The sequence below is a fragment of the Lutra lutra genome, chromosome 2, assembly GCF_902655055.1.
Source record: "Lutra lutra chromosome 2, mLutLut1.2, whole genome shotgun sequence".
Classification (NCBI taxonomy): Eukaryota; Metazoa; Chordata; class Mammalia; order Carnivora; family Mustelidae; genus Lutra; species Lutra lutra.
Genome location: NC_062279.1, coordinates 102,702,314 through 102,729,290, shown reverse-complemented (window position 1 = coordinate 102,729,290; position 26,977 = coordinate 102,702,314). Strand labels below are relative to the sequence as shown.

At 34.7% G+C, this 26,977-nt stretch overlaps 1 protein-coding gene across 2 annotated transcripts in view; it reads right to left on the bottom strand.

The window, feature by feature from the left end:
* Window positions 1-26,977, bottom strand: part of BANK1 (B cell scaffold protein with ankyrin repeats 1) — a 324,478-nt gene that overhangs the window by 272,284 nt on the left and 25,217 nt on the right. For both annotated transcript variants that reach the window (XM_047718087.1, XM_047718088.1), the window contains exon 2: window positions 20,028-20,426. In XM_047718087.1, coding sequence (XP_047574043.1) covers window positions 20,028-20,426 — 399 coding nt within the window. The remainder of the gene's footprint in view (window positions 1-20,027; window positions 20,427-26,977) is intronic.

Below are 26,977 nucleotides of genomic sequence, written 5' to 3'. Positions count from 1 at the left end.
TTATTTCCTACATGAGATGTAAAATATGGGAAATCAGTATAAGATCCATTGTTTTGTTTTAAGCTGCTAGTTAATCTGGTATGATTCTAAATTTGATCTTCTAGCATAAGGCTACGTGTGGATGGGAAAATATTAGTGATGTTAAAAAAATAAAACTTAAAAAGTCTGCCTAGGAAAATAATTACCAAGACTCACAAATGGTTAGCTACCAGCTAGAATAAGCCATGTTTAAGTAAAATGAAGTTCATATGGAAAATTCCCCTCCAATGGCTCAATCTTCACTTGAAGTGAAGTTCTATAGACCTCAGATTACAATCCATAGACTTAAAGATATTGACTCAATTGACATACATTTTAAAGCTAGATATATATTTTCTGCAATAAGAGAGGGCAATCTTTTGCTTTTCTGTCCTATACATAGTGTATTTCCTGTAACACTAGAATTAATGTTCAGAGAAGCCTCAGATTGATTCTGTTAATACAGCAGATGGGCATTTACAGGTGTAACTGAAACATACAAAAAACCAGCTTTTGGCAAAAATGAGAGCAGGATTTCTGGAGTAGCAAAGAATGACAAAAACTAGGTAGTAGGTAATTAATAACATAATGACTCTGAGTAATATAAAACAGTACACCTTAGCTTTGATTCAACAAAGGGAGGTGGTAGAAATCTGGAATAGAGGGCAATATATTTATAATATGAATGTGATGAAAGGCTACCTAGCATAGTGATTAAAATGCCATTGCCAGGGTGCCTGGGTGGTGCAGTTGGTTAAATATCTCATTCTTGTTTTCAGCTCAGTTTCTGATCTTGGGGGGGTGAGACAGAAGCCCACTTCTGGCTCCACACTAAGGGCAGAGTCTGCTTGAGATTCTCTCTCTAAAATACATAAATAAATCTTTTAAAAGACCATTGCCAATACAATTGAAAATATTCTGACTAAATGTCTTTATGTTATTTTCAATAAATAACTTGCAATTACACTCTGTTGTCTAGGACTAATAAGCTTCTGCTAACAATTTTGGTATTTGAATTTCATTCTTCAACGTATATAATAATGACCAAAAAATGACATTAGGACATAATGTCCTAATGTCCTAATATATAAAATAAAATGAAGAAAAATAGGATTCAAAAAGATAAATTGATTAAAATTTTAAAAGATAGACTTTAAAGAGACTTTGAAAATATGTCATGAAGTGGGGAGAACACCTTGAACCCTTAGTCTCTGCAGCCCCAGAAATAATTTGAGCTAGTTTATAAAATCACTAAGCCAGAGAAGTTTACAGGGACAAAATAAAACTCTGTGTAGAACATCACATACCTGAACTCACATTTATAATTCAGACTTTCTGAGTAATACTCTTTTCAAACAATCCATCATTTTAATTGGAATTCTGAAGTTATAATGAACTATTAGTTTCTTAGAGAAAGAAAAAAAGCAGATATTCAATCCTTGAATCTAAAAGTTGGCAGCTAATAATTTCTTAAGCCTTAATACATTCTAGAAGTACAAAAACAGTTCTACCAGCCTTTGTCTTAAATAAACAAAGTTATCATTATTCATTTACTGTTAAAATTGATTAATTATTGTCTAAATTAGTGAACAATCAATGTATGTGTTTTAAATCATGTCACCATTTAAAGTATTTGATTATGAGAAAGCTTGCTGCTGCTCTAAGGCACATTGACTTTATTCTGTTGGTGATGTAGAGTCCCATAATCAGTCTGTGCGTTGGAAAGAAAGGAAAGGAGCCACCAGCAGCAGACTGGAAAGAGAAAGATGATGATACAGGTCAATCGGGATGGAGAATGGGAAGGCAAAGGCATTTTTCTAAGGCAGAGAATTTGGCTGAATGTGGAAGAGAGGGTTCTGTGATAGCACTGGGGTGACTGAGCAGTAGTAATGTCTTTAAAATATGGAACACATGAATAGGGTTCAATATTTTTAACAGAGGGAAAGTAGAAGAAACGATTTTAGCAAATCCAAAGGTGGGACATAAACAACCTGAAATCTAGGGGAAAAGTGCAGAGTAGAGCAATGATTCAAGGAGTCTCTGAAGTCAAAACAATTTCCATGATAATACTAAGATGTCATTTGCCTATGACGGCACAAAAGCAGTGGAGAGTAAACCCACTGTCACCTAAGCATTAATGACAAAGACAGTGGTGCCAAATTGTGTTATCAACGACTGGGCACTCATGGTTAAAATACATATTGATTTTGTATAAGAAAAAAAAACAGTAAGATATCCCTCTACAACAATTAAAATGACTGAAATTAAAAACTGACCAAGTATTGACAGGGTGTTGAGCAACTGGAACTCTTAACATGGCTGGTAAGAGAGTAAAATGATATAACTACTTTGGAACACAGTTTTATAGTTCATGTTCCACTAATAATGTGAATATCTTTTCATGCGCTTTGTTGTGCTCTGGATATCTTTTTTTTTTTTTCTGTAAAGTATCTTTTACCCAGTTTTTTTCATTGGATGTTTGTTCTTTTTATTATTGTATTTTCAGAGCTCTCTCTATATTCTGGATACAAGCCCTTTTAGATTGATTTTTCTATTGATTATTGGAAAATTGTCCTGTTTCTTTGCTTGCTGGATAATGTTTTTTGATCTGCTGGTGGGCATGATGAACTTTATCTTCTTGGGTGCTACGTTCCTACAGATATTCCTGAGCTTTGCTCTGGGATGCAGTTATTTTACTTGAAAACACTTTGATATTTTTAAGGCTTGCTTTTAAATTTTCTGAGAGGTGGCCAGAATAGCCTTTAATTTATGGTTAATTTTGCCTCCACTACTCAGGCAATACCTTTCTAAATATCCCACCCAATGTTTCTTGGATTATAAGGTTTTTCCACTCTTGCTGGTGGCAACAAAACTCTTTCCAGCTCTGAGTGAGCTCCTGAGATGTTCCTTTCCTCCCTTAGATGTTTCTTCCACAGGTCTTGAGGAGTTTCTTGGCAGACATATCCTGAGGAGTATTCAGCTAAGGATTCAAGGGGGAATCCCTTGCACCTTTCCACAGCTCCCTCTCTGAGCAGTTTTTACCTTCCTGTGAACTTGATATCTCACAGTCTCCTGTACTTCCACCTCCATCTCTGAACTCTGGGAGGCCACTAACTGTACGTGGGTTACTCTTTCCTGTGTTGTGGCCTAGAATCTCTCTCCAGGTAGTAAGTGGGGGCAAGTATATTTTTGTTTTTGAAAAATAGTCCTTTTCCATAGAAATAAGTTATTTATGTTCACATGTAATGAGCTTATTATTTTTAAATGAAATAATTTTTAAAATTCTACATTTTAATTTCTGACATAGTAAAAAATCAATAGATTTAACTGACATAAACAAAAGCTCTTTGGGGTTCTCAAAATATTTTAAGAATATAAAGTTGTTTTGAGAGCAAAAGTTTTAAGAATTGCTAGCCTAGAATTACAGACTTGAAAGTCTTCAATTTAGACAAAATGTTTCAAATTACTTTTAGGGAGAGCTAGTTGGAATAAAACGGTGAAGGACAGAAATCTGAGAGAGAGCCTCACCTTCCTGTGATTTCTCAACCTCTTTATATGCAATCTGTCCTTATGACTTATTTGATCCTTGAAACATCTTTCCAATTTGTTCTCTAGAATCCATTCCCCCTGTTAATTCCTTAATTCAGGCTTTCATGCTTCTCTTCTGTATCATTGTAGAGTCTTCCTTTCCCAGTCATTATAGCCATTATCTGTCCCAGAAAGCCTTCTAAAACCCTTATCTAGTTTTATCTTATCCACATTTAGATGGCTTTGAAACCAGGGCCTTGAAGTTAAAATCTGAACTCCACAGAAGCATGAAAAGGCCCTTTGGACTGCATAGCTCAGGCTTGCTCTCCAGTCTCTCTATACAGGAACACCTATACATGAATTGTCACATAAAGCTACATATGTTTTCTCAGTGAAACAGATTTGCCTTAGCCTCAGAGCGCTTGTCCATGTTGTCACATACTCCCCAAACCAAAGATTTAAATAAATAAAAACAAGTAATTGAGCCTATCTAGAGTCATTTTTATCACCCTACATTTATGAATAACAGATACTAATATAAACAGGTGACTAGACAACAATTACTCTAAGGTTTTCTTTCTAATCAGATAAATAATTGTACAAGAGTAGAACTGACAAGAAATTATCTGAATGTGATATTTACATGGTAGAAAAAACAGTCACCCTATGGTAGGTTTACACTTTCTGATCAGCGCAACTGACTATGTTTAAATTTGAAGAAAGTTGTAATAGACTGAAGTAATGAACTTGATTATTACTATTCATGTACTCTAGTTACAATCTGAGGGTTTATGAATTTATCTAAAACATTCTTTTTTAGCTATACCTTAGTTTCATCTTATGGCCTCTCCTGCCCCAACTCCCTCATACCTGACTAAATTGGCAGACTGTGTATTCAAAAGAATACTCAGTAAAGCCAAAAGTAGATTTTATGCCACATTTCCCCAAGCACATCTGACCAAAGGCCAGCACACAGAAAATGCCTGATTACTGGATATCCTTTTCACTAAAGAATACCATGGTTCATAAAATAAGCTCCCCCAAAAGGTATCCCCGCAATAGAAATTTTCAAAGAAACCCATAATACAAATGTTTCCATTTAATTAGTACACCATATCACACTTATTTTTAATTTGCTGTTCTTACTAATCAGTAAGTTTCTTTACTATTACGTCCACTTTGAAAAAAACTAGTATTTTCTTTGATATGAATCTGAACTCAACTATCTAATGCCCTGTCATGAATGCTAACAAAACATGACTATTAATTAAATCATATCTTTCCTACAATGACATGGGCTTACTTATATCTTTTATGACTGACAGATGATGGGAAAAGTAAAACACAGTCATTGTTTATAATACTTTTTTCTTTCCAGTTAAAGAACCCTGGTTGGCTTATTTTGAAGTATTGATTAAATCTCACTGTTTCTAAGAAATCCCTTCCTCATATATGCTTATTTTTTTTCATGTGTTTAAATATCATTTATTTCATTGGAATCTTTAAAGAGAATTTTTATTTGCAGCATTTTAGAGTCATTTAAAAGCATTTTTTCCTCTCAAATTGGAATGTCTACAATTTTTCCACTAACAATCTACTTAGGCTTTATGAATTTTTATTTCATGGGTGGATTGTGATAATGAAAATAAAACATCTAGAGGAAAAACAAAGAGAAAAGGCAGTTTTAGCTTTTGATATTTGGTTCAAAGCCTCTTGGAGGTCATTTCTCAAGATGCTTGCCAGAGACCTTAATTAGCTGAAATTTCTAATTGTTCACAATCCTTATAAGATAACAATTCTTTTTACACTTTGCAATAAGTATTTCTAGTAACCTGTTTACAGAAATATAACAGACTAGACATCCAGAAATATCCATCCCTTTATAGCAAACCTGAAATACTCTAAATAATAATATTTAGAACAATAATATTAATAACAACATTCATTTATGAATAACTGAAGATGAAGTAAGAAAATTTCTCAGAGACCAAAACAATAAATAGGCACAAATTCATGGTCTTAAGGGACTACAATGGAACCCATTTTTGCTCTGAGTTTTTTGCTGGTCCCTAGTAGTACTGGATATTAAGGAGACCCGTACTCATTGAAAAGGAGAAAAGTCCAGGCATGAGCAAAATGAGATATCAGACCAGAAATCTTTTTATAAACTAGGGCACCAAAACCTGCAAAAAGAAATTTTCTTTCTCAGCCTTGGCTCAGGGTGGAATTAAAATGCAGAAAGATTGTTTCTTAAGATTTCCCAGACTACAAGCGTTCACATGGGTTTAGGACCTGGATAGATTTTACCTAAAAAACTGCCAAAAAAACTGCAAGCCAAAAATTTAGTTTAAAGTGGTCCCAGGTGGAAATTCGAGTTCCTGGCAGAAAAAGACCTAAATCCTTTCTTTAGCAAAATACATTAAAATCAGACCTCAAAGGATTTCCATAGATAAAGTTCCATGTTACATCAATTACAATGAAAAAATTACTTAAATAGCAGAAAGTCTTAGAGAACCAGGCCAGCAATCCACATATTACTATTTCCAGGAAAAGAATATAAATAAGTGTTAATATATTGAAATAAATAAAAAAAGAAAATGAGGCTGTGAAGAAATCAAAGATTATTAAGATGGGCCAGGCTTTGATAAAACACCCAAATGTAACTCTTGAGATAAAATGTGTGATGTCAGGTAATAACTGAATTTAGAAACTCAATGAAATTTTCAAAGGCAGATGAGAAATGGCTGAGACATCTAACAGATAAATCTCAAGAAATTAAGTAAAGTGAAACGAGAGGGACAAAGGGAAAGCAGATGTGAAAGGGTGGTTAAGAGATATACAGGGAGAATGAGAAGGTTGAGCATGTGCTTAATCATAGGGTTCCAAGAGAGAATGAAAGAATGGAGAAGAGGGAAGATTCTAGAAGATGAAACATTTTAGATTTTTCTAACATTTTTCAGATTATGGAAAGACATGGAATCTCAGATCTAAGAAGCTCAAATAATTACATGCAGGATAAATAAAAGTATTAAAAATCTAGGACACATCATAACTGAAGAAACCCATATACGATGAGAGGATCTTAATAGTTGACCGTGAAAAAAACCAGAAAAACAGATTGCCTACAGAAGAATGGATGCCAGATAACCAGCTTCTCAGCAGCAACATGGGTATGAGGAAGCAAGAATAATATTTTCAAGAACTGAAAGAAAACTATTCCTCTATCTAATGAGGTTGTCTTCAATAACTATGCAAATAGTGATATTTTTGGTGCAAACTGAAATTGAGATTTATTTATTTATTTTTATTTATTATATTACCACAAGAGCTTACCAAAGAAAATCTTTAAAGATATATTTCATGGGGAGGAAAATAACCCTAGGAAGAGAGTTTGAGATGCAAGAAAGAACAGCATACAAAGAAATTGTAAATATATGGTTTAAGTTAAACAAATATTAATTCTATATGTATAAAAAAATGTGGAAAAAACTAAGAATTATTACCCTGTAAAATTGGAAAAGAGATGATTAGAGTTAAAACATTATAAAAGGTCTTTTTATTTTTCAGTACAAAGGAAATGCAATAATTAAAGATAATAGTTAATAATTAAAGGCAATTTTTAATAATTTACTTGCCACTTTAAGTATACATTCTGAAATTTCTAGGATATCAATAAAAGAATAAAGTAGCACACCAATGGAATGGGGAGGGCCTTAAGCTAAAAAGTGGCAAAAAAAGACCAAAGAAAAGAGAAACATGAAAAAATAGAACAAATAAAAAAACAATAAAGATGAAATTAAATCCATATATATCAGGTATCATAATCAATGTAAACTGATTAAATTATATATTAAAAGATTAAGGTGCTAAGACTGAATTTTCAAAATACAGCTAGGTACCATTTATAAAACATATGCCTAATCTATAAAGATAGAGCAAATATATAAAGATAGTTCAAAATAAAAGAATGTAAAAAGACATATCATATAAGTAACAAGCTTGATCCAATGGCCATAAAAAACAGTGCATACTAAATATGGAGATAAGTGTTCTCTTCAAGTACATGTGGAATATTTTAACAATCAGTCAGATATAAGGCCATACATAGAACTCAATAAATTTCAAACAACCTGACTAATATAGACTGCATTCTCTGACCATACAATAAGATTTAAAAATCAATGTCAAAAAGATAAATTAAAACCCACACCGGGGTGCTTGGGTGGCTCAGTGGGTTAAAGCCTCTGCCTTCAGCTCAGGTCATGATCTCAGGGTCCTGGGATCGAGCCCTGCATCCGGCTCTCTGCTCAGCAGGGAGCCTGTTTCCTCCTCTCTCTCTCTCTGCCTGCCTCTCCACCTATTTGTGATCTCTGTCTGTCAAATAAATAAATAAAATCTAAAAAGAAAAAAAAAAACCAACAACTCATGCTACTGTTTATTTATAATACTTTTAAAGAAGAAATCAAAATAGAATTAGAAAATAGGTGGAACTGAATAATATTGAAAAGAGTTGTAAGAACCTGTTGGATATAGATAAAGAAGTACTTAGAAATTATAGCCTCTAATGTTTATTGTAAAAAGGGAAAACAGAAAGATTACATGTCCATGAGATAAGCATTTAAAAAATTTCAAAAAATATAACATATTAAATGTAATAAAAATAACTTAACTAAAAAAATATTCATTAGAAATAATTTTTTTAATTTAAAAGTTGTCTTTTGAAATGGACAAATGACATTGAAAAACTTAGAAGTTCAACTGATATTTAAAAAAGGAGACACACACACACAAAAAAGGAGACACAAATAAAGGACTTTAGAAATAAAAAAGCACGGGGGTCCCTGAGTGGGTCAGCGGGGGTAAACCTCTGCCTTTGGCTCAGGTCATGATCTTGGGGTCCTGGGATCGAGCCCCATGTTGGGCTCTGCTCAGCTGGGAGCCTGCTTCCCTCTCTCTCTCTGCCTGCCTCTCTGACTACTTGTGATCTCTCTCTGTCAAATAAATAAATACAATCTTAAAAAAAAAAAGAAAAAAGCATGTCATTTCATATAAATATAAAAAATAAAAGAATGTTATAAACAACTTTATATAGAGAAATCTGAAAACAAGTGAAATCAGCAAATTCTTAAACAACAAAAATGGCTCAAATAGAAAATCTGAATGGTTCCAAAACTCTTAAATATATTTGATTGAAACATTCAAAAAACAGGTAATTCACAATGGAAAACAATCTATAGGCCAACCTCATACTGCATACAGAATTAATTCCAGATGGGTGTTATATGTTAATGAGAAAGTCAAAAGTTTCAAATTTTTTTTTTTAATTTTTTTATTTTTTTCAGCATAACAGTATTCATTATTTTTGCACCACACCCAGTGCTCCATGCAATCCGTGCCCTCTACAATACCCACCACCTGGTGCCCCCAACCTCCCACCCCCCACCCCTTCAAAAAAAAGTTTCAAATTTTTAGAAGATATTTGTATGACCTAAGACAGGCAAAGATTTCTTAGGCGGGATATAATAAATAGTAAGCTTAAAAATTATTTATACACTTAACTATATTAAGAGCATATTTATCAGAACTGTGAAAAAGTAAGTTAAAAATTGAAGCCCTAAACTCAAACTTTGAGAAGGTATCTGTAAAATATTAACGAGTATTTTTTAAATTACCCTACAAATCATTCTTACAAAGACAAAAAAAGGTGGGTAAAAGACACAAGGAAGCACCTCATAAAACAAAACTGGAGACTGAATATATGAAATATATAAATATGTAAATATAAGAGAAAATGTCCATTAGTGATCAAGAAAGTATAAATTAAATCTATAATAAAATATATTTTCACAGCCACTAAACTGCAAAACTAAAAATTCAGAAAGCACCAAGTATTGGAAAGATGGGAAGCACTGGGAACTCTTACATTTTTATCAAGTAAACTGGCACAACAGTGCCAGAAGACAGTTTACATTAATTATTATATCCTGTGACCCAAAAATTCTCTTCCTGTACACATGCTCCAAAACTAACACTTGGGCACCAGGATTGTAATTGCATTGATTAAAGAAAACCAAAACCAAAAAGCTCTGTAAGTAGTTATAATTTACGTGAAAAATAAAGTTGAAAGATAAATTGTGATGTATTCCAATTATGGGCAATGAAAATAATTCAACTATATATACATCAACATGGATAGGTCTCAAAAACAGAATATTGAATCAGAAAAGAGTTAATACATACGTTTCCATTAATATCAAGTAAAAAACCCAAGCAACCCAGATAATATATTTTACAGATAAATACACATGAAGTAAAACTATAAAAAGAAATTGCAGAATGGTGGTTATCTAAGAAAATGAGAAAGAGAAAGATGATGGGGAGAAGTCCCCAGGGAGTTCAAGGGAATTAGTAACATTCTGTATCTTAAGGTGAAGGCGAGCCTGCAGGTGTGTGATTTTTATTTTTATTTATTTTTTTTTAAGATTTTATTTATTTATTTGACAGAGAGAAATCACAAGTAGGCAGAGAGGCAAGCAGAGAGAGAGGAGGAAGCAGGCTCCCCACCGAGTGGAAAGCCCGATGTGGGGCTTGAACCCAGGACCTGGGATCATGACCTGAGCCGAAGGCAGCGGCTTAACCCACTGAGCCACCCAGGCGCCCCAGGTGTGTGATTTTTAAATCTCTCTACAAAATGCTTATACACATATACTCTGCTATGTATGCATAATGTATTTCACCTTAGAGGACAAGAATAGAATTTCAAAAATAACATTTTCATACCAGTAAAAATGATCAGGCGTCATGTTTCAAAGTAATCATTACTTTCTAAACTAAGGAAGTAAATTATAATTACATACACACTTACAAAATCAACATAAATCAGTTTCTTTTCTAAAAGAAAATTTAGAAATTTTCAAACAACAGAGGAGAGATACTGATTTAAAATACATAATGCCATTATTTCTATTCTTTGAGCAATGCTTTATTATCCATTAACAAGGATTATATTCATGAGAAAATTGGTGCAGATCAGTGATTCTTAAATTTGAGGGTGCGCAAGCCACAGGGGGAACTCATTTAATATTTATTCCCAAGTCCTCTGCTCTCTGCTTTCACAACTCACTCCCGGAGCTGTAATTCAGTTGGACTAGGTTAGTGCGAGGTATCTGAAATCTTGGCAAGTCTTCTCCCCACTCCTTGCATAGCCTGACTAAGATGGATAGAGACTCACCAAGTGAATAATGATTTGTGTTTATTCTTCTTGCTGTTATATAAAGATGGAACAATGTAGGGAGGCTTCCTTTACTTCATGAAACAATACAGTAAGACTTTCATTACTTCATAAAACCAGTAAATTTCCTTACCATTTTAAGTTCCCTTTACTCTTTTTTTTTTTTTAATTTTTATCAGAGAGGGAGAGGGGGTTAAGGGCAGAGGGAGGGAGAGAGAGAGCATCTCAAGCAGGCTCCATGCCCAACACAGAGCCCAACGTGGGGCTTGATCACACAACTCTGAGATCATGACCTGAGGCAAAATCAAGAGTCAGACACTTAACCAACCTAGTCACACAGGCACCCCAAGTTCCCTTTTACTCTTAAAAAAAACTTAAACTTTGAAAATTACAAACATTTAATAAATTAGGAGTGGCTCTATTTCATTCATCTTATTAAAGAAAGCCCAAACCCATCAAATTATGAAAATGAACAACTAGAACCACTAGAAAATAGAATTTCTGCTCGCTTTTAACATGTATATACTATTCTCCATATTTACCACATCCAGCTAGTGAGAAAAACAAACCCAATTGTCTGTCTATCCTCTTCAACTTTTTCTCCCTTTCTTTCTCTCATTTTATGTATAGAAAGAAAAGTAATAAAACCAACTTATATTTATTGAGCACTGATTCTTTGGCAGAAACTATTTAAAGCTCTTTATATGTAAAAATAATTCAATCAGCATAATAATATCAGGTGAAAAGTATTATTACTTAAGTCAGCTCTCTGCTACCCCTATTATTCTGAGGCAACTAGTAGGGTTTCTGTGTGAAATATATTTATTTAAAATTTGTTTAATGAACAAAATAAATTTACCTTTCAAACATTCAGCTTATATAGGAAATTTTGAGGATAAACTCATTGTAAGTTGAAGATTCCTAATCATCTAATGTTTTTGAACCACTTAGTTTTTCTAAGAGGAAAACACAATATACAATAAACCAGAGTATAAGACATAGATATGGTACTTGACATAAGGGCTATATATTATTAGAAAGAAAGATTGACCTCTCATGCCTCATGCTAGATGATTCCCCCCTTCCCCAAAGTAAGAATGGCAGGAGAATGCTGTATCATTACATATGAAATAAACATTTAGAGGCTCCGTGGATGCCAATCACAGGGTAACTAGGTCGAACTTCACAGTGCATGCACTCAACTCTGTCCTCAGAAAAGCATCATTTCTCAAAGCTGCACAACTATTAACCCCTAGCACAAGTATGAACTTACTTTGCTCATTGGAAAATAGATAACTCAGGATATTTAGCCAATTATCATACATATAATACACACAGAGACATACGTCTAAACATATGACTGTGTAAATACATGCATATGTCTATCTATATATGTGTGTGTTTATATATATGCCAATTGACATCCTGCTATATTACCTCTAAACACTTCAATACATAAAAATATATAAAAATGGGATACTCTTCTTACATAACCAAAACAATTCCAAAATCTGAGAACAGAACATCAGACAACATTAATACACAGTTGATAATCACATTTCATCAATTGTCCCACATTTCCTAGTCCAACATCCAATTCAAGATTATCATTGTATGTAGCTTTCATATAATTTTTGATTCCTTCAATCTGGAACAATAATTCATCCTTTCTTTTAGTTTCTTGACCTTAACATTTTTGAAGAGTACAAAAAATTCTTTTGTGGACTCTCTTTTAGTTTGGGTTTGTCTGATATTTTCATCAGGATTAGATTCAGTTATGTATTCTTGGCAAGAATACTGCAGTAAACTTTTTCATAATTATCAAAAGAAAAGCCCAACTGCACCAATAAACACTCATAAACCGGCACTTAAAAAGCACAATTTGTACTCTTCCATTATTTTTTGGATGTTTAGAATGCTGAAATATTTTAAAAAGAAACTTACCAGCATTACATTCTTAAAATTGAAATAGGGAGAAGAAAAGAAATTTTCAAAAATAATTACAAAGAATTGAGAATCCTCAGTAAACAATAAAATTTTAATAGAATTAAGGATGAAGAAAATATTTTTCAAGGAGAAAGGATCTGAGATGAATTCATTGATAAAGCAGCTTTTTACAGCTGACCTTGAAGAATGGCTGGGATTTCATCTGAAAATATGGGGAAGGGTATTCTGGGTAAAGAAGTCAGTGTAAGAACAATGGTACAGAGGCAGGAATGTGAAATTTTGTTTATTCAGTGGGAAGTGGTGTAATTGCCCTAGTGTACAGCCTGTGCCTACACTAAGGGTAACAACAGAGATGGCCTGACCCTCTATGCTAGAGCCATACGCTCGGGGAGCTGAAAGGCCACGCAGAAAGGATGGACTTTATTTCAAAGGCCATCTGACCTCACTGACCAGCAAACCAGACTTCACTGACCAGAGCAAATAAGAGCTCTTGCAAATATGACTCAAATGGAAAGAAAGAAAAGCAAATGCTTCCAGATAGTTTGTTTCTGTTGTGTTGTTGTTGTTTTGTTTTTCTAGTAACTCCAAGATTAACATTGTTATTCTTGTTATTAAAAATTTATTTATTTGTTTATTTATTTATTTATTTATTATTTAGGGAGTGAGTGCAAGTAGGGGTAAGGGCAGAGGGAGAGAATCTCAAGCAGACTCTGTGCTGAGCACAGAGCCTGACCCCAGGCTTGATCTCAAGATCTGGATATCATGACCTGAGTGGAAATCAAGAGTTGGATGCTTAACCCACTGAGCCACCCAGGCTCTCCTAACATTGCTATTCTTAATTTTAGATTGCTTCTTTAGGTTTAAAGAAGCTAAGAAATCAGAGTCCTCGGTTTGGTAATATGGTAACAAAATTAAAATGTTAAAGTTCTTTGTGAAAGAGCAGCTTTCCCACTGCTATGACATCTACCATTTGACAATGAAGAAAGTCAGATAAATATGAAATACTGAAATATAAAATTATTAGGCAAGGAAGCTAGGCAGGAACAATAGGAGGATGGGCCTTACACGTGGTGATGGCAAGCTCCAACTGACGACCGCCCAGACATCTCCCCGCTGCACCATCTAGCGGTCAGTTTGCCATTACAGCATCCCATCCAAGGAAGAGTTAAGTTTGTGGTGCTTGTTACAAGTAGCCCCTTGTCCTTATTTGATATGTCTCTAGAATAGAAATAATGTTGCAGTTTCCTACCCCCAAGCAGGCATTGTGAATACCTCTTGGGAAAGGACGTGGGTAGCTGGCTAATTATTATATAATCCAGGCCTGTCTCTCAAATGTTGTGATCCAAGGACCTCTTCGAAAGAGAAAAATTAGTGTAAGTCCACACCCCGGAGTTTCTGGGCCCTTGTCTCTCCTGACCAGCCCACTTCCCCCTTGAAGTGCACTTTAATAAAACTTTGCTTGGTTTTACTTTAGTTTCATTGTCCTGTAATTCTTTACTGTGGCAATGAAAAGAACTGAGGCTTCTTTCTTTTTCCATCTCACCCTCAGTAAGGAAATGAATAGGAAACATGAATATTATATCTTGACATACATATGAAAACACGATAAAATAAAGATTGGAGAGCACTGACCCAACTGTTAGAACAAACCATTGTGGCTCGCAAGAATCCAAAGGCAAAAGATGTCATAATATAAAACAAAGAACAAGGGAGGAAAGAGACCAATAAATGTGCCATGATCACAGGAACTACTCATCTTTTAGAGGTAAGATTTATAAACAATAAAGTATACAATGGTAACACTCAAAAATGTTAGTTTATTTTATGTAAGCTTGACAGTAGATCATTTATATTCTATATAAACAATGCTATATTGAAACCTACATATGTAGAAAGACTAGATGGAAAAAATGAGGTAAAGCTCCAAAAATAAAAAAAGAAATAGAAGACCAAAAAAGGAAGAAACACGGTCAAAGTGGTTGTACCACACACAGAAATGTGGAAAACACAGATGGTTTTGTATTACTATCAATTAGGGAATTAAGAAGACAGGAAATTTAACTTCCTTAATTCCTTAAAAGGAAATAAAATACTCAGATTAACCATGAACATATCTTTTCTTCATCTTTTTTTTATATTAAAAAATTCTCTGGAGCCTTGATTAATTATAAAATGTCTTTCTTTTTCATTAACTTTTATAAAAATCTCCTCTGGTTTTTCCTTCTTATGTGACTGTATTAGAACATTTAATTATTTCCATGACTTTCTGGCACTTTTATTATTCTCTTTATCATGTTTCTGAATAATAAGTTTCCTTTTTCTTTGCATAATTTCTCTGTGGGATAAGGAGGAGGTAAGAAAGGAGGCAATAAAAATTGAATTCCACACCTTTCATCCTATTTCGCCTATTTTTTAAAAACCAGACTTTATGTATTCAACAACAATAGCAGTATGAAACAAAATATTTTAGCAGATCATTTAAACTTTTATTAAAACATTTATTGTTGCATAAATTATAGCATTCAGCATCAATTTTGTCAAGGGACACAACCTACACATAAAAGTTCTTCTATGCATGGTTTGCAAATTGTTTATAGATCTACATTCTGGTTGCATGCTTGTAGTTCAGATAAATTTATCACCTTGGAATGTATTTTCCCACACAACTTCATTATATTTTCCATTGGGCAGGTGCATCTAAGTTACTCTAAGAAATCAGAGTCTAAAACTTGAATGTGGGAAGATGAGAGTTAAAGTGTCTTCAAAAGTCAGTCCTGTGTTGTCCAAAAAGTGTAAGCTTTTCTCCTACTAAATATCAATAGACTATAATTTGAAGATACAGCAGGACACCACTGACATAGCCACCCAAAGGTACTTATCATAAAACAAAATAAATAAAACAGCAAAAAGATATTCAATATTTATACCTACCAGTGATATCATAATTTAAGTGGTCAAAAAAAAACTCAAGTTCTTTAAGAAAATAGAAATGATGGGTGTGGACAATCACTTGAAATGTTGCCACCAATTTTTAGTGCTCCTCTGTCTCAGGGAGGAAATTAGCATAAAATCGCTTGCACTTTATGTACATCATTGTAATTTTTTCCATAATTTCCAACTGTAACATTTTTCCTTTTCAACTAAAAAAACCCCCAAAGCCTACAATGTCATGAGGAGAACTAAAAAACCCAGGGACTGTAAGAAACTTGAGGATTGCCAATTTGAAAATTGTAGCACAGAGTCAATATTTCCCGTTTATTCCTGGAAATCATTCCAAAACACAGAGAATGAAAGACAACTGTGCAAATGCCCTATGTATTGAAAATAGGAAACAGAGCAATCCTAGACCTCCAGATCAATGGAATGGTTCCAAAATCAGTGACGGCTGAGCAAAAGGGTGGAGGAAAAAGAGAAAAGAAACCTTGAAGAAATAATCCAGAAGCTGCAGATTTCAAAAAAGAGCTAACAAACCTACCTACCTTAAGGCCAGGAGCCATGCCTTTCTATGTTGTAGACATAAAATGCAGCAGTTTCAGGTGGAAGCATCTGTGGATGGTTTCAGAAAGCAGAGAAAGTGAGGCTAAATAAAGAAATATACAGAAAAGACAAATTTACAGAAAGTAGTCTATACCTGTTGGAAGAGAGAAGTAAAGTCTTTCATTGTATGTGAGAGGAACAGAACAAAACAAACAACAAAACCCACATTGCCTATCTCCTTTGGCTAGACTACGAAAAACTCACTCAGCTCTGTGATAGAAAAGAAAAACTGGACCAGCACTGGGTCTATATAAAGATGTTACAAGAGTGGGAGAAAAGGTTGGGGGAAGAGAGGAGCAGAAAACCAATGGCATACAGGGGAAGACACACTAAAAACATGTTAGCATTAACGAATCATAAAATTGTGACCAAATATTTCACCATGAACTTTTCAAATGTAATGAATAGCAATCACCTTTTTGAAGTAACTAGGTAATGCAAATATACAAGGTGTCAAGGTAAGGTTAGCAGCACAAGAGCAAGAGATGAACCGTAAGCTTCCAGTACTCAACCAAATGGCATAATGGAAAAAAAAATAAAAGCATAAGAAAAATGAAGGAGAAACTGGAAATAATACAGGGGAAGAGAGGGTACTGAAAGCATAGGAAAGTAGCAAGGATTGAAGTGATAGATGCAAACTAAATAAATATATATTAAGAATGAATGAAAAAGAATTAGAAATTATAGAGTACAGCACAGACAAAATAAATCCCATGCACATATAAAAGGAATCACTGAAGAAGAAAATAATAATAAAATAGTGCAAATAATAACAATAAAATAGTGGAAATACTTAAAGATATAAGTTAAGACCAATTCAATCTCTATCTTGGAGGAAAGACCAAAAAAAAAAAAAAAAAAGAAATAAAAACAAAAATCACCATGTCTGTGGGCAAAATAGTTGAGAACAGTCATCACTAGAATAAAATTCTAGTGAAAATCACTAGACTTCAAATATAAATTAAGAATCATTTATTCAGCCACGTAATTAAGAATTCCCTAAATTCTACAATGCTAGAAGAAAGAAGAGCCAGATGGTCCTCAGCCCAACTATACTCTGAGAAACAAATATGCAAGAATTTTGAAAATGCAAAATTTCAGAAATGTGGCTCCCAAGGGCTCTTCCTCAGGAATCCATGAGAGATGACTTTCATCCAATGAGATAATTAAAAAAATAACAAACTTGCCAATAATGTATATGCTCCTGTTAGAAGTAAATCTTCCCCCAGTGACCAGTGGAGCCTTCAGATGACTGTAGCTTTGGACAGACTGATGGCAACCTCACAAGATACCCTGATCCATAAGCTCTCAGCTAAGCAGCACCTAGGTTCCTTAATTGCATAAACTGTGATATAACCATCATTTCCTGTTTTTAAGTTGCTAAATTTTAGAATAACTTGGTATGCAACCATAGATAACTAAAACGAGGCTTAGGAAGTATTGAATTTGAAGAAGCTGGAATGCTAGAAAATAGAAAGAGGATTTTCTTTTTTTTTAAATGATTTTATTTATTTATTTATTTATTTATTTATTTATTTATTTGACAGAGACATAGTCAGAGAGGGAACATAAGCAGGGGGAGTGGGAGAGGGACAACAGGCATCCTGCAGAGCAGGGAGTCCGCTGATGCGGGGCCTGATCAAAAACTTCTACACAGCAAGGAAAACAGTCAACAAAACAAAGAGGCAACCACAGAATGGGAGAAGATATTTGCAAATGACAGTACAGACAAAAGGTTGATATCCAGAATCTATAAAGAACTCCTCAAACTCAACACACACAAAACAGACAATCATATAAAAAAATGGGCAGAAGATATGAACAGACACTTCTCCAAAGAAGACATACAAATGGCTATCAGACACATGAAAAAATGTTCATCATCACTAGCCATCAGGGAGATTCAAATTAAAACCACATTGAGATACCACCTTATACCAGTTAGAATGGCCAATATTAGCAAGACAGGAAACAACATGTGCTGGAGAGGATGTGGAGAAAGGGGAACCCTCTTACACTGTTGGTGGGAATGCAAGTTGGTATAGCCACTTTGGAAAACAGTGTGGAGATTTCTCAAGAAGTTAAAAATAGAGCTTCCCTATGACCCTGCAATTGCACTACTGGGTATTTACCCCAAAGATACAGATGTCGTGAAAAGAAGGGCCATCTGTACCCCAATGTTTATACCAGCAATGGCCACGGTCTCCAAACTGTGGAAAGAACCAAGATGCCCTTCAACGGACGAACGGATAAGGAAGATGTGGTCCATATACACTATGGAGTATTATGCCTTCATCAGAAAGGATGAATACCCAACTTTTGTAGCAACATGGACAGGACTGGAAGAGATTATGCTGAGTGAAATAAGTCAAGCAGAGAGAGTCAATTATCATATGGTTTCACTTATTTGTGGAGCATAACAAATAGCATGGAGGACAAAGGGAGATGTAGAGAAGAAGGGAGTTGAGGGAAATTGGAAGGGGAGGTGAACCATGAGAGACTATGGACTCTGAAAAACAATCTGAGGGTTTTGAAGGGGTGAGGGGGTGGGAGGTTGGGGGAACCAGGTGGTGGGTATTAGAGAGGGCACGGATTGCATCTAGCACTGGGTGTGGTGCAAAAACAATGAATACTGATACGCTGAAAAGAAATAAAAAATTAAAAAAAAAAAGAGGACACAGTCGTCTCATTAAGGAGCCGCAGGTGACAGACACATCCCAGTGAATGAAGGCAACTCCAAAGACCCAGAAATATGCTCCAAGAAAAGGAGGCAACACTTCATATTTGATACGGTCAGTAGAAATTAAAAACCCCACCTCTTCCCTATAGGAAAGGAAGCCATAGTTAGAATACTAGGAATAAAAGGTTTAAACAGAGGTTGAGAAAACCAGGAATGCAGCTGACATGGCACCACCTCTGCACTCAGGCAGAAGCAGAAAAGAACAGGGGAAGGGAGAAACTTTAACATTAGAGAGCTTCCGAGTTTTGATTATTACATGGAACTGTAATTAATTACCAGAGGGGAACCCAGTGTTCTGCTCTTTCACATGTGGCTATATGATTAAAATGAATTTTTTAATTTAAACTAATTAAACAATAACGGTATTCCATAATATAGTTATAGAAATCATACAATTGTCAGCACAATGGAAGTTTTATAATTCTAAAGCAGACCTTCAAAGCTTGGACAGCTACTGACTGGTGATAGTAATAGGGTAGATAGTAACTCAAGCATTACCAGTTAAGGGGCACCTGGGTAGCTCAGTGGGTTAAAACCTCTGCCTTCAGCTCAGGTCATGATCCCAGGGTCCTGGAATTGAGCCCCACATTGGGCTCTCTGCTCAGCAGGAAGCCTGCTTCCCGCTCCCTTCCCCTGTTCTCTCTGCCTGCCTCTCTGCCTACTTGAGATCTTTGTCTGTCAAATAAATAAATAAAATCTTAAAAAAAAAGAAAAAAAAAAGAAACTAACTTCTAGAACCAAACTGCCCTATAGTATAGCATACCATACTTGTTCTATCAATTATGAGCTCACACGGGCTACCCTAAGGAATATATTTATAAACCATTTTTAAAACAACTGATAAGCCCTGATTAGAAGAAAATAGCTAAAAATTAAGAACATTCATGCATTTGAAGAAAGCGCAACATACATTCAACATAAAGTTGGCTTCCATTTTTCTATCTTAGTATCAGATAGTCATTAGTTCAAAAAAAACTTTAGATTTCTTAATTATAAAAAAATATAAAGAAGATTTGGCAACATTACCTCTGAATATGATACTCTCGATTACAGCGATGTAATCTTGGGGCTCCTGCTCAGTAGACATCTCCCATTTGCCTCCAGCGACATTTAATAGTTTGTAGAGCTGATCTGAACTTGTCACCCCACACAGCAGAGTAACCACACTCTCTGGTGAATGAAGTACCTTTTCCAGAAACTGACATTTCTTTGGAGTTAGGTCTTTAAGCAGGCCATTTGATAATATAAGAAGTTTACATTTGTAAGAGTTTAAATTCAGCAATTCCAAATCTGAAAAAGAGTAATTCTCCAAGCGATATAATAGGACTGCTTCCCTTTTCACAACATGGAAAAAAACTTCTGTCAAGTACAGAGCCCATTCCTCAGCATCTTCTTCATATATCATTATGATGTCTCTTGTATTTTCTGGAAAAACAGAAAACAATATATTAATTTTCTTATGTTTGAAATATTAACAACATATTATATTATTAATCTCAAAATTTTTATGTACTCTCTAGGGAATATATTACTTTTATTATACCAGAGACCAATAACATAATTCATGTTATCCCCATTATGAAATCATACAGGATTAAAGTAATCCTTAAGGTCAACACAGTTCATGCTTTGTGCGAGTCTACACTATACTCATTGTACCAGAGTGAACCAGGATGCACAACCCAAAGAAGAGAGAGGTTTCATGGCAGAATAAAAGGAATATTTTGCAGGATTATAGGAGCTAGGCTCAAAGATGGCTGTGCCAGTAATCACAAAATTTATCCAGATTCACAGTATTTAACTCCTTTGAGCAACTGTTTCTTCTTCTACTAAATGAAGGTAAAAGTAAAAAATAAATAAGCCCTACCTAAGGAATCAGATTGTTCTGTGAAGATATGGGAGAATTTTCATTAAAGAATTTTTGAGTCTTTTTTTCCAGGTAAAGATGACTGCCTAAAGACAGGTGCTCAGAATTCTAACAAAACAAAAATTGTTAAAAAAAAAAAAAAAGAAAGAAAGAAATTCAATAGCAGAAATGAAATAAAGGGGGTACTATCTCATGTCATAAACTAAATTTTATGCTGATAAAATAATTAGAAGGCTCTGATGGAACAACACTAATCCAAAACCTCTCTCTGAACCTATAACCAATTCTGAGTCATCACCAAAACCACCACGGTGCTTATGAATCTCTTCTCCATTTGGAAACTGACGAGGGAGTGTCTGCAGCAGTAGGAAAGACTGTCAGGACTCTCCACAGGTCAGGGCTCACAGATGAGTCAGAAAAGCCCAGCAAATCCCACAGGAACCCAAGTGCATCCTTGGGCAGAGGGCAGGGGCCTTACAGACAATATTTAACAGGTCTCATTAGAGACTACAACTCAGGACCTCCAACCCGGGACACTTTGCTTCTCCTCCCCTTTTCTTTCTGGTCATTAAAAACTGACTGGAATATAGATTTTTGTCACCCAAACTGTAGTTTGAAGGGAAAAATAAAAAGTAGCAAAAAAGAGAGGGACGGGAATTTATTTTATTTTTTTTTAAAGATTTTATTTATTTGACTGAGAGAGATCACAAGTGGGCAGAGAGGCAAGCAGAGAGAGAGAGAGAGAGAGGAGGAAGCAGGCTCCCCGCAGAGCAGAGAGCCCGATGTGGGACTCGATCCCAGGACCCCGAGATCATGACCTGAGCTGAAGGCAGAGGCTTAACCACTGAGCCACCCAGGTGCCCCAGGGACGGGAATTTAAAGAATAATTTGTCCACACTATCTTAAGCAAACAGATGCCTTAACAGAGCTAAGAGAAACACAAGCAAAATGAGAAGATAAATAATACAAATTTCTAGTTGCGGGAAGGGATTACACAAATAATATTAACAGTAATAATATGATCATAAAAATAATTAAAGTAACAGCATGCGAAGACTAGTAGAAATCATAAGCAAGGAAGTAAACAACTCCATAGAAGTTATCTATAGTATAAAAAGACTAGAGATTAAATAAAATCAGAGTTCAAACACAAGTTGATTTAACTTTTTTAAAAAAGTATCATTTAAAAGTATATGAGATAAGGAGACAAATTAAACCAAAACAGTACCATTACCCAGATAATACATAAATTAGAAAAAGCAATAACTAGGATAAACATAGATAATATTTTAATTTCTGGACTAAAAGAAAAGCTTGATATTTTCATAGTAAATGCAGAAAAAGAGAACAAGGTATAGCAATTGGTACAAATATATCTGCATAAGAGACTAAAAAGGAAAAGACTTAGTATAAAGACAGTTTAAAAGCTGCAATAGAGGGGTGCCTGGGTAGCTCAGTGGGTTAAAGCCTCTGCCTTCGGCTCAGGTCATGATTCCAGGGTCCTGGGATCGAGCCCCACATCGGGCTCTCTGCTCAGCGGGGAGCCTGCTTCCTCCTCTCTCTCTGCCTACTTGTGATCTCTGTCTGTCAAATAAATAAATAAAATCTTTAAAAAAAAAAAGCTGCAGTAGAAAAGAACAAAAGACACTAACATATTTTAAAATATAATTTTAAAAATCCTTAAAATGTAAAAGAAAAATGAACCAGTTCCATATATCAGTGGGGAATGATCAAGTTCTAAGAAAAATTGTTAAGGGAAAATCTATCTTGATGAAATTGCCGTTGGTTTAATGATTACTATAAAATGTCTTCATGTGTTCAGGAAGGAAGAGCAACTCACCCAAGAGGAGAAAAATGATAAGTTGGTCAAAGATTTCTTCAGAGAAATTTCAAGCCCAGGTTAGAATGAATTTTAAGAAAGTTCTTACAAAAATAATATTATATTCATATTATAGAATATTGTACAGCAGTGAAAATGAACCACTGCTACATGCAACATGGATAAATCCAAAGACAAAAGATGGGATGAAAGAAGAAAAAGGGTATATTCTGCAATGATTGTATTTATATGAAGTTCAAAAACAAATAAACAAAAAAAAATTCATGGTGATACAGATAGGATATCTGGGCATAGGATTAATGAATGAAAGCAGGCATGGGAGAACCTGCCAGGATTCTGGAGATGTTCTCATCTTGGTCTGAATGGTTGTCACACAAAGTGTATGTGTGTGTGTGTGTGTGTGTGTGTGTGTGTGTGTATAAACTTTATGTATAAAGTTAATTTATCTGTATTTCTCAGATTGTGTGTGTAAATTATTCTGCAATAAAAAAGTAAAGTACCAAAAGAAGAAAGTTCCATGATGACAGCTATGCAAGAGGCCTGGTCTAGAGACCAGTAGGGACTTAAAACAGGTGAATGGAGCATTTGAGGAGGGAGAGCCTGAGAGCATTACAGGAAACCAACAGATACTAGTTAGAGTTAGTAAATCAAGAAGTTGTAGGATAGATGTATCTTTTAGAAACAGAACAACAAAAAGGAAAAATCTGAAAGAACTATGGTTCTTGAGGTTCTATGGAGAATGAAATTGTGTTTGGTGATGGGGAGAGCAAAGGACTGCTGGTTTTCATTATAGATGTTTTACCATAGTTCAATATGCAAGTGTAACCATACTCAAAATTTAAATAACAACGAAAAATACAGGCTACAAATAGAAGAACCAGAGTAAATAAAATGGAAATGTAAAAAGTTTGAAAAAAGAAAACGCAGTAGGTTTCATATAAGTACATGCAGAACAAAGATAAAATGTTGAGGGGATTATGATTGTACTACAAAATCAGATATTAAAAATCTTGATGAAACAAATGTACTCATGGGATGGGAAAGCTGAGCATTTTTGGAAAAAATAGTATAAAATATTAACCTCATCCTTGATAGAATTTAGTCATTTAATACTTCCTAAATTTGATTTATGAATTTAAAAAATGATTCCATCCTCTCATTATTTTTTTATCATTTTCCCTAAACAATAATAATTTAAAGTATTCTAAGTAAAGATTTTTATCTGAAAATTTATGTCCTTCAATTTTACTTTATATTATTTTATTTAAAAAATAGCTTGTAGAATATGATCTCATTTTTTTAAAGATTTTATTTATTTATTTGAGAGAGAGAGCACAAATAGGCAGAGAGGCAGGAGGCGGGGTGGGGGAAGCAGGCTCCCTGCTGAGCAGAAAGCCCAATGCAGGGCTTGATCCCAGGACCCTGAGACCATGACCCTGAGACCATGACCTGAGCCAAAGGCAGAGGCTTAACCCATTGAGCCACCCAGGTGCCCCTATGATCTCATTTTTAAACAATCATTCCATGAGCATCTACTTAAAATAATTTTGTTGATAGTTAGTAACAATTACCCATGAAAGATAGGACTGTGAGAGATACATTGCTTTCTTTAAAAAAAAAAACTCTTCCAGGGGATCCTGGGTGGCTCAGTCAGTTAAGCATCTGCTTTCAGTTCAGGTCATGATCTCAGGGTCCTGGGTTCCAGCCCCCTGTTGGGCTCCCTGCTCAGAGGGGAGTCTACTTCTCCCTTTCCTTCTGCCCCCCCAACTCTTTGTACTCTCTTGTTCTCTCTCTAAAGTAAATAAATAAAATCTTAAAAAATAAAAATAAAGAATTAAAAACTTCCATATTGCTTATATTTCCATAGTAAACCTGTATTATTTTATAAAACAAAATAATCATCCTTAAAATCAGTGGTAAGGTATTATCATGAATACAAAGAGCAAAACACCAAAACTCTTGTAATCTACAATTATCTTTTTTTTCTTCTGGATATAAAGCTTGTATTTTCTATAACACCAATGGGCCAATTAAGACTATAATGATTTTGAAAGCTATTGTATTTTTATTAAATTATCTGCATCTTTTCTAATGATATAAATATCATCTCCAAGGACAGATGCTTCCTCTTTCAACTCCTTGATTCCTAAATAATGGCTTTCATAATTTCTTGAACAGGTATTCAGTAGAGTTTTTAATATGCTTATATGTGCAGCATGAAGATGACATCTGGAAGAAAAATATGGGAATCATACACAAGTTGTGTATGAGTCATCAGGGTAGCTCTGTTATTCTATGTGTAGTGTCTCACCCAGCCTGGATGCTAAATACATACTTGTTGAACAAACACAAACATGGCACCATAATTCAGTATTTTTATGTTCGAGGAAGGGTAGAGAAAGAAGGTTCCTTTCTATTACATATAGCCAGAGTAGGCTACCGTATAGTTATAAACTAGAGAGTAAAGACAAAATTCATAATGTGAATTATTAAGTGTTTCAAGTAAACTAGGACTCCATGTGTTTTACATATATCATTTTACTTTATTCTCAAAATTACCCTATTGAGTAGATTCAAACATTATTGTCATTTTACAGGTGGGAAAACTGAAGTGGTACTAGATTTGGATTCCACTGCAGGCAGTCTGACCCTACAGCCTGTACTTTTAAACTCTAACAGCAAAGGACACAACATTATTTAAGAGATTAATACAAATTCTTCATAGGTGATATGAGTTGGGTTAGTCAATATTTAGCAGCCTATGAGTTAATCTCAAGTATGCAAAGTCTGTGAAATCTTACAAGGACTCTGGTTCCCACCAAGGAAAAAGAGGAAATAGAACATATGAGGTACTCCAAGAGTATGGTTATCTATGAAGAACTTACAGAACTATCTTCTTGACTCTAAAACATAAGTCAATAAAATTATAGAACAAGTATAGATTAAGGTGTGCCAGGGTTGCTCAGTCAGTTAAATCTCTGACTCTTGATTTTGGCTGAGGTCATGATCTCAGAGTTGTGAGACCAAAAGCCAGAGAGGGTTCCATGCTCAATGTAGAGTCTGCCTGTCCCTCTCTCTCTGCTCCTTGCTCCCCTCTCATTTGATCTCTCTAAAATAAATAAATAAATAAATAAATAAATAAAATCTTTAAAGTACAGAATGAGGGGCACCTGGGTGGCTCAGTGGGTTAAAGCCTCATGCCTCAGGTCATGATCCCAGGATCCTGGGATCGAGCCCAGCATCAGGCTCTTTGCTCAGCGGGGAGCCTGATTCCTCCTCTCTCTCTGCCTGCCTCTCTGACTACTTGTGACCTCTGTCTGTCAAATAAATAAATAAAATCTTTAAAAAAAAATAAAGTACAGAATGAATATTTCCATGTTACGTAGTTGGGTATCACACTACCATAGGAAATCAATTCTAGAGACAATCATAACTTATCTTTCTAAAACTTCCCAAGAAATAGTAGACAGGTAACCTTTCTCCATATTCTATGGTCATTTTATTCTTAGGTTAAAACTGAGCCTTCCTTCCAAATTTATATTTGACTTATAGTTAGTCTATAACCCCTGTATGACAATTTCCAAAAGCTTAAAGATAAGCACTCAATGTCACCCCTTTCTTCTCTATAGATAAAGTCATTTCAATCTTTTAATCTTTAACTTTCTCAAATATTATTTACTGACACTTTCCATGTAATGGGCATGTTGCTAAGCATGTAACATGTATTATTTCATTTAATATTCCTAAAACTACATGGAGTTGCCCTGCTATTCTTACTTTACCGGTGATCACACTGATCCTCAGAGAGGTGCAGTAACTTGTCAGGGCCACAAGGACAGTAATTGTTCCTTATGCTGCCTTCCAGTCTTTTCATTTTGAAACCATGTTGAGTCAAAATGCAAAAGTTATATAAAAGACCTTTTCACAGCCATGGTTTTCTTCTTCCTTACTCAGAAAACAGAAGTCTGTCCTTGAGTAACATCTGGACTGTGGCCCCAACAATAGTTCTCTATTGATTTTCATGAGACACCTACTGACCTTTGTTTTACACACTTGGAATAATCAAACTTAAATCATTATTTGCCAGTTTAAAAAGGAAGGTTATTGTTGCTAATATTGACTGACTTTTATAGGCTGTGAAATGAAACAATAAAAGATGAATCTGAAATACAGAAACACAAAATTTTCATTCCTGGAAAGATTCATCAAAATAAAAGAAAGTCGTTTTTGGAGATTCAATTAAGGTCTGTAAATAAATTATTTAAAATG